This window comes from Caretta caretta, chromosome 20 (assembly GCF_965140235.1).
Source record: "Caretta caretta isolate rCarCar2 chromosome 20, rCarCar1.hap1, whole genome shotgun sequence".
Classification (NCBI taxonomy): domain Eukaryota; kingdom Metazoa; phylum Chordata; order Testudines; family Cheloniidae; genus Caretta; species Caretta caretta.
This window is the reverse complement of record NC_134225.1, coordinates 22,722,644-22,737,241: the sequence shown is the minus strand read 5'-3', so window position 1 is coordinate 22,737,241 and position 14,598 is coordinate 22,722,644. Positions and strand designations below refer to the sequence as shown.

At 47.5% G+C, this 14,598-nt stretch overlaps 1 protein-coding gene across 15 annotated transcripts in view; it reads left to right on the top strand.

Moving 5' to 3' along the window:
• The first annotated feature begins 176 nt into the window (after nucleotides 1-176).
• The window catches only part of DNM2 (dynamin 2), a 63,900-nt gene continuing 49,478 nt past the window's right edge, over nucleotides 177-14,598 (top strand). For 10 of the 15 annotated variants that reach the window (XM_048831435.2, XM_048831434.2, XM_048831438.2 and 7 more), the window contains exon 1: nucleotides 178-440. In XM_048831435.2, the coding sequence (XP_048687392.1) occupies nucleotides 280-440 (161 nt within the window). In that variant the 5' untranslated portion in view covers nucleotides 178-279. Of the gene's footprint in view, nucleotides 441-14,598 lie in introns of all 15 variants that reach the window. The other 5 variants (XM_075121615.1, XM_048831431.2, XM_048831428.2 and 2 more) reach the window with 1 other exon arrangement.

Genomic DNA, 14,598 nt, shown 5'->3' with positions numbered 1-14,598 from the left:
GCGACCAATAGCCATGTGGAAAGTAGGCGAAAGCCGCTAAACACCGCCCCCTCAGATTGAATGACGGGCTGCACGACCGCTCTTTGGGTTAGACCCGCGGGGGTGACCGTGGTGCCGACCAATAGGAGCGGCCGCTGACGGGCCGGGGGCGGGGCGGAGGGAAGGGGTAGGGGCCGGGGCCGGGGCCGGATGAGGAGACGCTGAGGGGAAGTCTGGTGGCTGCCGCCCAGAGCCGCCGCCGCCGCCCGAGCAGCGGGGAGCCCGGGCCCCGCGGCCGCCATGGGGAACCGGGGCATGGAGGACCTGATCCCGCTGGTGAACAAGCTGCAGGACGCGTTCAGCTCCATCGGGCAGAGCTGCCACCTCGACCTGCCGCAGATCGCCGTGGTGGGCGGCCAGAGCGCCGGCAAGAGCTCCGTGCTCGAGAACTTCGTGGGCCGGTGAGTCCCGGGGGGGGGCCCGCCTGCCTCCCCCCCCGGCAACGGCCAGGGCGCGGCGTAGCTCGCCGCAACTCCGCGGGCGAAGACTGCGGGCGCGCGCGTACGCCGTCTGCGTAGACCGCTTTGAGGGGCACGGCCAGGATGCTACGCTGCCGGCGTAGGTGGGGTCTGTGAATCTCGCCCGGCGGCGGCGTAACGTCCTGCGCGCCGCGCGAGGCCGCCGCCGCCGCGGCCCCCTTTGCGGAGAGCGCCTACGTCGGTTGCGTTGGCTGCGCCCGCCCGGGGGGCCTGGCGCCCGCGGGGCCGTGCGCGGGTGGCGTAGGGCCCGCTGGTGTGCTTACGCCGGCGGTGGTAGCCGAGCCCCTTCTCGATGGCGGGGGTGGGAGCGCGCTTGGCCTGGGAGCCTTGTGTGGACAGGGCGGTCCTTACGCCAATGGCTTAAACCGAGGTCTTTCCAAGGGGGGGAGGGCGCCTCAGTGGACGCACTTGGCGTAGACCGGTGTGTGAATAGCAGTGGAGCGTGGTAGTTCCCGGCTGGCTGAGGGGCGGAGGCTCTGGCCTGTCATCCCGGCCCTGCCTCGGGCGGGGAGGGGCTGCTTCCTGGCCCTAGGTGAGGGGGCGCCTCCCTCCTCATCTGTGGGGGCCCAGGAGCACTCCCGGGCGTGTGCCCCCCAATCCTGGGACACAGGGACACTTCCCCCCATTTGTCCCCTGCCCCAGTGGCTGGGGCACCTCCCCCTATCTGGTTAGGAAGCTCTGCTCTCCCCTGGAGTGTCCCGTCCTGCCCGGGTAGCAGGACTTGGGTGCGGGCGGTGGGGGGAGATGCAGGATTCTGCTCCTACCGAGCTGTCCTCTTGCACCTCGGTGGTTGGAGGATGGGGTGGGAGTTATCTGTGACTTAAGGTGGGGCTCACACTGGGCCTGCCCCAGTCCCTCCCACCCTCCTGAACCTTGAGAGCAGGGCTGAGGACTTTGGCACCACATGTTGTGGGCCTTGTGCCTGCTGAAGGGACCCTTGCAACTGTGGCTTGCAGGCTGTGAGGTGCTGGGACTGCATCTTAGGATGGGGGGAGACTGTTAGCTGCCAAAAAACAACTTTTCCTTAACTGCCTCCCTCCCTGGCTCCTGCAGCAGAAGCTGAGGTCTTGCCCACTTTATATGTTCCTCAAAGACTCCATGGTGCTTTTCATAAGGTCCCAGGCGCCACCCTCTTGCCTTTGTCCCCAGATCCCTTCCCCTCTCCATCTCCATGGTTATCCTGGTGTGTGCTGTATGTTACCCCAGAGAGAGAGAGAAGAGGGGTAATCCTGTTTGTCTTGTGGTTAAGCTGTGTCCCTTTCAAGTCAATGGGATCAGAATTGGGGCCAGTAACTTGTAATGCCCGTTGGGATCCTTTATGATGCAAGAAGCTAGAGATGCATGAAATGAGCAGAGTAGGCCTGCTGGTATGGAGGGTTATTCTAACATCAGTCTTAATTCCTTATGCTCCAAGGAGGAATGTCTTTAATCTTTGTACTGGTAGGAGCCAGCACCATGCTTGATATTACTGATTGTACATTAAACAAATTTTCATGTATACCCTGAAGACACTGGATCTGCATTATGGTACTGAATGGACTATGTAATTTGAAGTGATGGTCCCCAGTCCAGTGATAGTTTTCCAAACCAGTGAGAAATGGAGCAGCTTGGGTTGTTGTGTTACTGACTGGCACTTACCTTGCAGATTAATTTGGGTTGATGTCAGCATCTTTGAATTCCTTAATCTTTACCTGCAAGACACTTTTAAAAATTGTACAAGGATCTACAGGAGAACAAGTGTCGGAAGGGGGCGGAGGGAAGTCTTATGTCAAAGTAGCTGACAAGGTATCCTGAGAGCAATGCTTAGTAAAAGGCCTCTAGAAACTGGAACCTGTTATTTTTAATAGTGTTCAACGTGACTGTATTAATTTACTCAAGTTAATCTTAGATTTAAAGCTGAGTCTGTGTTTTCAATCTTTTTGCTATGACCATGGCAATAATGTCCAGTGGTCTCAGTTCAAATTGGGTCTGCTAGTGCGGTGTACGCACAGACTGGAAACTAGACACCTGTATTGGAGTCATTAGGCTTCTGCATGGGACCCACCCTTTCTGGATCTGGCTGCAGGATCCAGGAAGACTAAAACAGGCCCCTGCTCTGAGAGAGTTCACATTCAAAGACAAAATGCAACAAGTGGGCTTGACAGACAAGGTGGGGAGGTTGGGGAGAGGCTGAGGTGATAGTGTCAAGGTAATGTGGTGACAGCGGGTAGCTACTGCACAAGTGGACTTCAGATTCCATAAAAACCCAAAGCTTTAAAAGACTTGACTTACACCTGTCTGACTCTCTGGAGATGAATAGTAGCTTTTAATAATTTCTGCTTCTACAGTGCCTAACACCTGTGACCTGGGGAACAAAGTCACTTCTTAGGTCACAAATTAGGACTTGTAAGGGGCTGTATTGTCTTGCTAGAGTGATCTAAGTTTTCTGTGTGTGTTAATCTCTGCCTTTTCTACAGCTTGTTCTAGCTTTAAAGGATGGTGGTGAAGGGCTGGTAACTGTGTGACTCTTGCTACTTGTAGGATTTCTTTATAATGTACTAACAACTTAACTAAAGGGGTATATCTAGGATCTGTATCTCCAGTAGTGCCTCACGGTATCGGATGGTAGATAGTTTCAATAAAGATCAATTAGGCACACTGGGAAGCACATGGTCCAATGGATAAGACACTGAACTGGGAGTCAGGAGGCTTGGGTTCTAGTTCTTGCTCTGCCACTGACCTGCTGGGTGATCTTGGGTAAGTCACTTTATCATGTTGCCTTTCTGAGGCTCTGTTCCCCTCCCACCCTTAGTCCTGTTTTAGACTGCATAAGGTCTCTTGGGCAAGGATGGCTTCTTAATATGTCTGTAAAGCGCGCAGTACAGTGGGGCCCCATTTGGGTTAAAGCAGATGCTGTATTAGGGTCGTCTTGATATGTAGAGTATCTGAGTGTGCCTAAAACTCTGTCCTGAAATTCCACTCCCCCCATCCTCTGTAATGCCTCTGCTTGAGTTGAAGTTGTGCCTTCATCTCTTTTCCAAAAAGCAGTGTTCTGTTTGACTCAGGCTGGGCTGTTTTCCCTACATTTTTGGATGCTTTAGCCTCTTAATCACAATGATCTCAGACCAATAATTTATTTTTTCTGTTAGAAGAAGGTCACATGGGGTTTTTCAATGTCTTGCTCCTGTGGTTAAACCTTTTCATTATTTAAAATTTTCCTAGGTTGGTGACCATATGTGCCCATATGTTTGAGATCAGAATCAGGGGCCTTGTGGTGTGGCATCTAATGCTTGGTCTTTCATTATCACATGGGTTTGAGCCACGTTTTGGGTTAACAGCTTTCCAAAGAGGTGTTTGTGGTAGGGGGAATTGGAAGCCCACTGATTCCATTTTTATTACTTGCTAGATTTATAAAAGGCAGCTGGATCAATTGAAATCCAATTTTGTAAAACAAAACTTGCACCTGGACTGGTGCATTGCGCCAAGCTTTGTCCCAACTGGGATCAACATGGTCATGTTATTATCTCCTCAAAAGCTGCCAATGGATATACTGGCAGCCTGTAATTATAGTGACACTGAAAGCCCAGCACCATAATTAAAAATCTTTGTTTCATGGCTTTTAAGCCTTCAACAAGGAGGCCTTTAATAAGGGGTTAACCAAAATCTATAGAATCTCTTTCAATACGTGCCTGAATTAGGCAGGTTTTACGTGAGGCAAAATCCTTGTAAAAAAATTTTTTTTTGGGTAACCTGGAATCTTCCACACGAATCTTGTATTACAGTGAGGCCCTTGTGTTCATAACTGAGGGTAATTATTATGTCTGTGTTGAATTTTGCCTTCACTTGGTGTCCTCAAAGTAGCGTTTCAACACTCTAAGCCACAAGATCAAGAAGATTCTTACTGTGTGGTAATAACAATGGCATGGTACCTTCCACTTTTCTCTTTCATGTAGTTCTTTCCCTACATAACTACAAAAGCATTTGGGACAAAATTAAAAGGGAATGTAGCTCTAAATACCTATAGTTATAAGTTTCAGAGTAACAGCCGTGTTAGTCTGTATTCGCAAAAAGAAAAGGAGGACTTGTGGCACCTTAGAGACTAACCAATTTATTTGAGGATAAGCTTTCGTGAGCTACAGCTCACTTCATCGGATGCATCCGATGCTCACGAAAGCTTATGCTCAAATAAATTGGTTAGTTTCTAAGGTGCCACAAGTCCTCCTTTTCTTTTTATAGTTATAAGAGTGCTATTCTGTTCTAGCTGCTGCTTTGCAGTAGGGTTCAGAATAAGGGATTAGTAGCCCTGACACAGGTAACCCAGCATTAAGATTGTAAGAAGTTCAAGGCTGGGACCATCTGCTTGTATTATGGCACCATGTTTAATGCTACGTGTTACAACAATACAAAAGCTTACTAAGTTCCATGTTCTAATTCTGCATCTGAATGAAGGCTGTACACTTACTCTGAGATAGACCTGGATTAGTCTACTTTGGGACAGATCTAATATTTTGTGTGAGAGAGGGTGGGGGCTGGATGTTGGACAGTTCAGGCTTTTCGGAATGAATGCTGACTCCATTGTGCAGGGTGCTGTACGTTGAACAAAAAGATGGTCCCTGCCTCAAAGAGCTTCCAATCTAGGTACAAGACGAAATGACAGGTGGGTACAGACAGATTGATGGGCGAGTAAAAGGAAACAATGAGACCGTATGGGTCAGCGTGGAAGAAGTACACTCAGCACACCAGCAGCTTAATTGTTAAGTCTTTGTAGGCATCACAACAAAGCAGAGTTTGAAACAGGACAACGAGGGAGCTTTGTACATGTTTACAGGGAGCTGCTCCCACATGCGAGAGGCAGCTGGGGGGAATACATGAAGGGGCATGAAAATGTAACAAGCGGGTGCTGGGATCTTGGCTGGTCAGAGATGGAAGTTGACATCTAGTGAATGAGAGAGAAGGCATAAATGCCTGGCAAGTGAAGCCAAGCAGCCTATGTTTGATGCAGTAGACAAGGGGGAGCCGTTGGAGGGATGCAGAGAGAACCATGCTGCATAACATTTGTTGTAGATAGTGAACCTAACAAGCTTAAGGTAAGGTGGGTGAGGTGGTATTTTACTGGACCGGTTTCTTATGGGGAGAGAGAAGCTCTTGAGCTTGCACAGAGCTCTTCTTCAGGTCTGCATGGTTACAACAACACTGCTTACAAGCTTAAAGTAAATCGTTAGTGGGCCAGAACCTTTGAACTCTTAAGCACCTGCTTAATTTTATTTGCAGGAGTAGTCCCATTTATGTCAACAGGACTTCTTGTATGTGTAAAATTAAACTTATGTAGGTTCTGGCCCTGACGGTGATAAGTGTCCTAAAAGAACCTGAATAGAAAACCAAACATCTAACCTCCTTAAGAGCCCATAGGCTTTGAGTTTTATTTGCAACACTTAATGGAAATGTAAGTAATTTCTATGTAAATCGTCTGTTTGGTTGTCAACATCTCTGGGGGATATTTGCAATCCAAACAGAATGGTACTGGGCTGATGCATGAAAACAAGGTGGTGAAATAGACCAGTCCTGTTTGTTGGTAAGGTTATGGGGAGCTGAGTGAAGAGTTGAAATGTGAGTGACACCAACAAAGAAAAGTCAGTTAGGTTTTTTTTTTTAAACTTCGCTTTTCATTGGCTCTCACCATGGCATATTGGAATAATGGCTAATGTTAGTAATACATGAAATTATTTTGATCAGTTTCCATCTAACAATTTACCAGCTTTGTTTATAAAAATGTCCATCCTTTTGTGTTATGAAACTACTGACCCTCTTGTCTATAAATGGAAATATTTTATGCTGGTAAATTACCCTTTAAGATTTTTGTTTGCTCTATCATACTGGTCTGGTTTAATAGTAATAAATTGGAGGGCCAGCTAATGTGTGGGTTGTAAATTATGGCCTAGGAAGTGTGTCATTAATGGCCGAGCAATTTCAGTATCCTGTCCCCGGAAGTGTCGGAGGAAGGGGCAAGATTCTCCAGTGACGCCACCACATCTCAGGCTACCTTAAATTCAGCGCTGCCTTAATTAGTTAGGCACAGAGAAATCCTGAGAGATGCCTGGAAAAACTACCACTTTCTAGCAGTAATGAGAGGTAACATTTCAGGTCCGCTTCCCTTGATAGCAGAGCGTGTTCCCAGGCTGTAATGGCAGCTGAGCTCCAGTACTTCCTGTTCAGAAAGCAAGGAGAATGCTTTGCTTTACCTGCTTGGGTTAATCACAAGCCTCGAGGCTTATTTAGCTTATTTGCCAAAGATAATGGGGGGGCGGAGTGGCACAGTGAGGGGGTTTGGATCCTTGTGACATAAGTTAATTATTCAAAATCAATTTTGATGTATTTGTTTTGTGATAGAGCCTAGAGGCCTCAATTAAATTGGGAGCCCATAGTGCTGGACACAGTGCAGACACAGGAAAACAGCCCCTGCTCTGAAGTTCTCTCAGTCTAAATAGATGAGACAAAGGAAGGTTTATGAGCCCCGTTTTACCAATGGGGAAACTGAAACATGGACAAAATAACTTGTCCAGGGTCACATAAGGAGGCTGTCGCAGAGCAGGAAGTGAGCCAGTGTAAGTATGCTAATTCTTCTAATGAGATGCAGGGATTAAAATGTATTCAGGGTGAAGCTATTTTGCCCTTAATACCCAAGGGGAAACAGAATAGTGGGTGATCTTGCCAATCATAATGCACCTCTCAATAGAGATGAATCACTTCAACCGTCTTATGGAGAGAAACGTGTAAGAGGAAATATAAAGTGGTGGATTAAAATTGCATTACGAACAGTATTATAACCCATCCTGTTGATGTCACAATGAAATGTGCATTGACTAATCCATCTTTGGAACCCTTACAGTGTCAGTACAAATGTGCTAAATGCTCTGAGACTCCCACTGGCCCTGCAGTGGCTTTGTCAGTGACATCCTGACAAATGGAAGTGTAAAAGACATTTCAATCTACATAAAATTTGACCGTTGACTTGTAGTGGGTCCTTGGCTCATTGGGCCCGAGGATCACAATGGAGTCATTGTGAGCCACATAGTTGGGAGGTCTGTCCATTGACATTTGATTCCTTGAATATATTGTCAATGTGGCCATTATATCTTGTTCATAACATGTTATCAATACTGTTAGTGGTTGTAAATAAAACATTAATGAAACCAGGAGGGATGCAGATGAAGTTTCTTGGCAACTTTAAATACCTCAGTTCTGGTGAAATGCAGCAGAAGTTGTGCTTCTGAACAGCTCTGTACTCATCCCGCATGCATCCTGCAATCTCTAGTAAAACACGTGCAGTCCACCATTAATAGTGAAATGTTGGCGCAACAGCAATGCGCTTCAGAGGAAATGGATCAGATAGGCAACAAATAAATAAATACGTATTTATAAATCTAGCCTAAGGTGGAGAGAGAGAGAACTTCCAGAACAATGCCAATGGAATATTTTGATGTTTCACGGTAGGATAAAGATACAAATGACCGGTTCTTACATCAAGTTGCTGGGTAGTAATACTCAACAAATGGTCTCAAGATTTTCTGAAATCGATAGTGGCAGGTTTCAGAGTAGCAGCCATGTTAGTCTGTATCCACAAAAAGAAAAGGAGTACTTGTGGCACCTTAAACTAACAAATTTTATTTGAGCATAAGCTTTCGTGGGCTACAGCCCACTTCATCCCTAATAGGAGACTAGTGCAGGGAAGCCACGGAGCCATGAGCCTGACAAGTGCAAGCAAGACCTTCCAAGTGGTGAAATACAAAGAAACTTGAGAATAGGGAGCTGACTTTAAGTGCTTTTGCTAATGGAGATGGTGCAAGTAACAGATGGGTATTAAGTGGCATCCTGCTAGCTTCAGAAAGTGGCCCTCTGCCCTGTCAATCTAGCTAAGTAAGCTAGATGGGCTGATATTGGGTAAACTGGAGGCAAGTTAGCAGGTGCAGAGCAGCAATAAAGGAAGTCTTGTATGCTGTGGCAGTGTCTTGAAAAGACAAGGTGGGTGAGGTAATGTCTTTTATTGGACCAACTTCCGTTGGCTTTTGAAATATACTTTTCACATGCTCAAACCCTGGCCACTAACAGCTCTCAGAACTGGCTATTCCAGTTCCTGCCTCACTTAAGCCTGATGGCTATGTACAACAGAGCCATTTCGACCCTAGTATTTTAAATGGGGAAAGGACCTTTGTGTAGGGTCCTAGTCCCCTTTGACACGTCCTCTGGACTGAAGTTTCTCATGGATAAGAAGACTCCCATTTATGCTGCCCACGAGATAAGCGTGCCTGAACCGAAGTGAATGTGGCAACGCCCTTCAGTTGTAAAACGCCCACACCCTTTCCATTCATGGACACCACTTAGGAATGGGCTGGCTTCTGTACCACACAGAGCTTGGCTTACATCTCATTTGCAGCATAGGAGTTCCCTCTCCCCCTCAATAAAGTAATCTCTTGTTAAACAGCGGATACAGAATCTCCCTTGTAGCTTTACATTCAAATAGAAGGTCACCCTGCATTCTCCTGCATGATCAAACCATGTTCACCTTTGACCCTGGGACTTAATGGCAAACAAGTTTGTGCTGTATGGCCTGATTCCTTTGGCACTGTGTGAAATTAACATGCAGCAGGAATCGGGTTCTGTTTTCTGCCTCTGCCCTTGACTCACAGTACAGTCCCACTTCCCTTTGTCACTGGGGTTGTGAGCACTAATTATTGTAAAGTGTAAAGTCTTGTGTGTACTCATGCTATTAAACCTGATGGAAGACTAGACAAAAATCCGTGGAAGTGCAGCTTGTTGTGTTAATAACCTCTGCTTTGCTGCACTGTAACAGATTAATATGGTATTGTAAAGAGCTAACCGTTTATAGAGAATTGGGTGTGTGTCTCTTTACAGTCTAAAAGAGCAAGGTTCATGCACAAAAGGATCTTAAAATAGAGCTCAAAATGAACTTCTGTTATGTAGGGGAGGGAAGTGAATGGGCACTGAAGGCAAAAGTCACAAAGATTTAGCAGGTGAAATGGGGGGGGGGGGGGGTTGTAAAGATAAAGCCCCCAATGAAATCTCAGAAGGTTGCCCTGGAGAATGTGGGTGACTCTGAGTTGAGGCTGGATTACGCAGCCTGCTCAGGGGTCACCTTTTAGAAAAACAAAACAAACATGGGTTACAAGAAACCTTTTGGTCTCCTAGTTACAGAACACAGAAATGAAACATTTCCCCCCCGGGCCGCCAGTAGAGGTAGCCTGTACTTTTATCTTGGGCCTTCCCTGTCCCCCAACTTATTAACTGGGCAAATAGTGCATGGGCCTTAAAGTGGTTCTGGGCTTTCCTAGCCTCTCCCATTTAGTCCATAGCATGGTTTAATCATAGTATGGACAGAACCTAAGGTTTCTAGAATTGTATTTCAAGGCTCCCTCTACACTGCTTTTAATTCCGCTTGTCCAGCTGCTGTTAATGGGGCCCAGACACTGAACCCACAATGAAAACAACCTTTTAAAAAGAACATACATTTCCTAATTAGAAAAAGGGACCAGAACATCCTTAGAGATAAATGGTATGTCAATCATCAGTGTGCTCTCTGGTCCAATACAGAGAGTATGCCACTCCAATTCCAAACAGTTTTAAAATGGTATTTGGAATGTCTTCTGATGATAGCAGCCATGTTCCCGTTCTTTCTGAACAGAATGTTATCATTTATGTATCTTGGTGCTCTAGGGCCCCAATAACCTTGGTATAAAAGTGTCATGCAGGTGCATGATGTTTTGAGATCAGGCTCCTGAATTGGACAGTATAATGTAATTCCAACAGTCCCTGGTGAATGGGAGAGAGGCAAACAGAACAGGGAACAGGTTACTGAGAGATATGGTCTTATTTTATCACCCATGTTTAAGATGGGTTTTAACAAACAGATCAGGTCTCCAGCAGTGACCATGAGATGGTGGAGTTCAGGATCCTCACAAAAGGAAGAAAGGGGAGTAGCAAAATATGGACCCTGGACTTCAAAAAAGCCGACTTTGACTCCCTTAGGGAAGTGATGGACAGGTTCCCCTGGGAGGCCAATATGAGGGGGAAAGGAGTTCAGGTAAACTGGCTATATTTTAAAGAAGCCTTATTGAGGGTGCGGGAACAAACCATCCCGAAATCTTTGGTGAGCTTAAACACAAAAAGGAAGTTTACAAGAAGTGGAAACTTGAACAGATGACTAGGGAGGAGTATATAAAAATTGCTCGAACATGCAGGGGTGTAATCAGGAAGGCCAAAACACAACTGGAGTTGTAGCTAGCAAGGGATGTGAAGGGTAACAAGAAGGGTTTCTACAGGTATGTTGGCAACAAGAAGAAGGTGAGGGAAAGTGTGGCGCCCTTAATGAATGGGTGAGACAAACTAGTGACAGATGATGTGGAAAAAGTTGAAGTACTCAATGCTTTTTTTGCCTCTGTCTTCACAGACAAGGTCAGCTCCCACGCTGCTGTCCTGGGCAACACAGTATGGGGAGGGAGGTGAGCAGCCCTCAGTGGTGAAAGAACGGGTTAAGGACTTTTTTAGAAAAGCTGGATTTGCACAAGTCCATGGGTCCAGATCTAATACATCCAAGGGTGCTGAGGAAATTGGCTGATGTGATTGCAGAGCCATTGGCCGCTGTCTTTGAAAAGTCGTGGTGATCGGGGGAGGTCCTGGGTGATTGGAAAAAGGCAAATATAGTGCCCATATTTAAAAAAGGGAAGAAGGAGAACCCGGGGGCCTACAGACTGGTCAGCCTCACATCAGTCCCTAGAACAATCATGGAGCAAGTCCGCAATGAAACCCTTTTGAAGCACTTGGAGGAAAGGAAGGTGATCAGGAAGAGTCAGCATGGATTCACCAAGGGCAAGTCATGCCTGACCAATCTGATTGCCTTCTATGATGAGATAATTTGCTCTGTGGATATGGGGAAAGCAGTGGACATGATATATCTTGACTTTAGCAAAGTTTTTGAAACCGTCTCCCACAGTATTCTTGCCAGCAAGTTAAAAAAAGTATGGATTGGATGAATGGACTAAAGGTAGACAGAAAGCTGGCTAGATCGTTGGGCTCAACGGGTAGCGATCAACGGCTCGATGTCTAGTTAGCAGCCGGTATCAAGCGGAGTGCCCCAGGGGCTGGTTTTGTTTAATATCTTTAGTAATGATCTGGATGATGGGATGGATTGCATCCTCAGCAAGTTTGCAGATGATGCAAAGCTGGGGGGAGAGGTAGATACGGTAGGGTAGGGATAGGGTCCAGAATGACTTAGACAAATTGGAGGATTGGGCCAAAAGAAATCTGAGGTTTAACAAGGACAAGTGCAGAGTCCTGCACTTAGGACGGAAGAATCCCATGTACCACTACAGGCTGGGGACCGACTGGCTAAGCAGCAGTTCTGCAGAAAACGACCTGGGGATTACAGTGGGTAAGAAGCTGGCTATGAGTCAGCAGTGTGCCCTTGTTGCCAAGAACCTAACGGCATATTGGGCTGCATTAGTAGGAGCATTGCCAGCAGATCGAGGGAAGTGATTATTCCCCTCTATTCAGCACTGGTCAGGTCACATCTGGAGTATTGCGTCCAGTTTTTGGGTCCCCCACTACAGAAAGGATATGGACAAATTGGAGAGAATCCAGTGGAGGGCAACAAAAATGATCAGGGGGCTGGTGCACATGACTTACGAGGAGAGGCTGGGGGAAGTGGGTTTGTTTAGTCTGCAGAAGAGAAGAGTGAGGGGGGATTTGATAGCAGCCTTCTACTACCTGAAGCGGGGTTCCAAAGAGGATGGAGCTAGGCTGTTCTCAGTGGTGGCAGATGACAGAACAAGGAGCAATGGTCTCAAGTTGCAGTGGGGGAGGTCTAGGTTGGATATTAGGAAAAACTATTTCACGAGGAGGGTGGTGAAACTCTGGAATGCGTTACCTAGGGAGGTGGAGGAATCTCCATCCTTAGAGGTTTTTAAGGTCTGGCTTGACAAAGCCCTGGCTGGGATGATTTAGTTGGGGTTGGCCCTGCTTTGAGCAGGGGGTTAGACTAGGTAACCTGAGTTCTCTTCCAACCCTGATCGTCTGATCCCTCCCATAAGGTGGGAGTAGATGGGGCTGGAGTAGAAGTTAGTGGCAGGAAGCCAGTTGCTGATTTGTGAAGGAGTGTGTGGCTGCTTGGCCCACATCGGGAGCAAGAGAACAGTGATCATGTTCCAAATGGCATGTAAGGACTGGTGTGAGACTTCCATATCGTGGGTTATTCTGGGGGTTGTGGCTGGAAGGTGGCACTAGAGAAAAGCGAAGCACAAGGGAAAATAAACCAAGGAGAGCAGACCTCCATGACAAACTAAACACTTGGTCTTCCTGCTGGTTTCCGCCCGTGGCTATTGCAGGAGCAGACGTTATGTCCACAGAATCTGTATTTCCAGTCTCGTGGGAAGATGTTTGTTCCACATGCTTGGTGTGAAGAGTTCGTTGGACTTTCTCGGACAGCTCATTTTCTCGGCTCTACCCCAGTTCAGCTTATCTGTGCTTGAGCCAGGTGTAGCACCGCTCTCTTCATGCAGCGCGCTCTGTGTGGCATGCTTCAAGACCACATTTTGCTACCGAGCTGTGAGGCGCTGCCGCACAGGCCACCAGCTGGGCATAACAGTGTCCTCTCCCAGCCTGGTCTTCGGAGCTGGCCCATATTGCCGCCCATGATGGTCAGATTCTGCACAACTCAAGCTTCCACTTGTTGGACGCTAACCTTGCAAATGTGAAGTGTGGTCTCACTGACATCTTCTTGAGTCTGCAGGCAGCCTGAAACAAACCTGAGCGGAAAACTGCCATAGCCTGTTAACCCTGGGGTCTAATGAGGGCACCCAGTGTGCCAGGCTTTCCAGTTTGCACATCTAGTATGTAGAATTAACACACCTGTACACAAATGTCACTCACGTGTAATAGCTAAATAAAGGGCAAAATAGTGGAGATGCCTAGCAGGCTTCTTCATACTGGTGATGTGCTTATCTTACCCCTTATCTGAGGGAGCAAATGGCACAGCTGCAGAGCATCACAGCAATAGTGGAAGCGATAGGAGTAGGAAGACCAAAAGCTTCCCACTGCAGGGGGATTTGGAGAAGTCCAGATGACTCTGTCTGGTTGAAACAAATGGGAAAGCTCTCAGTGCAGTCTTTCCTAGGGAGCGTTTCTCTCTCCCATTTCAAAGCAAGTGAAGCCATGAATGCTAGACAAAAGAACTGCTCAGAAAACCTGCATTAAGTGCCCCTCACTCCTGCCCTAGCAGCTCTTGTTCTCAGTGCTGTCATAGAGAAGAACTGTAGCCATTCAGTCTTCAGTAATTGTCTCTAACAAAACAGCACCCAGGATGTGGAGGAGCATGATTTCCAGGCAGAAGAGTCCAACATGTAGGCCTCTCACAATGGCTCTGCCCACTTGAGTTTCTCCCCAACAGAAAGGGGCGGGGGTGACTCGCTCCAAGACTTCTGTCTGTGTCCAAGGAGTGTTGCCAGCTCTTTGTCTTCTTCTGCAGTTGATCAGAAATCCAGCCCTTCTGGGAAATAACTCGAAACACTTAGCCTGGGTGGCTTCCAAGAATAAAGAAAATGACTGAGTGTCTTTCCCCTGTTAAACAGTCTGTCTTTGAGCTCGCCATGATGAGCACACACTTTTTAACAACGCTGCAATCTGATCATTATTAAAATGTTGATGACTGGAAAACCAGACCCTTCTGCTGTGAACCTTGATATCAGCCACTTACAAGCTGTAAGGCCAAGGGGAACCTGAGGACATGGGAGCTGTCCCTCCCTCTGTTTCACAGTGTGTGCTTCTTGTCTCTCCAGATACTAGAGCAGGGGTGGGCAACCTGTGGCTCACGAGCCGATGTTTAATTGCACACTGCTGCCTGCCGGGTCCCAGCCACCGGGTCCCAGCCACCGGCCCCGCTCAGCCTGCTGCCGAACCCAGGCCAGGACTCTGGCAGGCAGCAGCGTGCCATTAAAAATCCTTCCTGCCCTGGCCCACTCTTCTCCGCATGCCCCCCCCCCCCCCCCCGCAGGCTGAAAAAGCTTGGTCCTGCCGGCTGTTCCCCTTCCCCTGC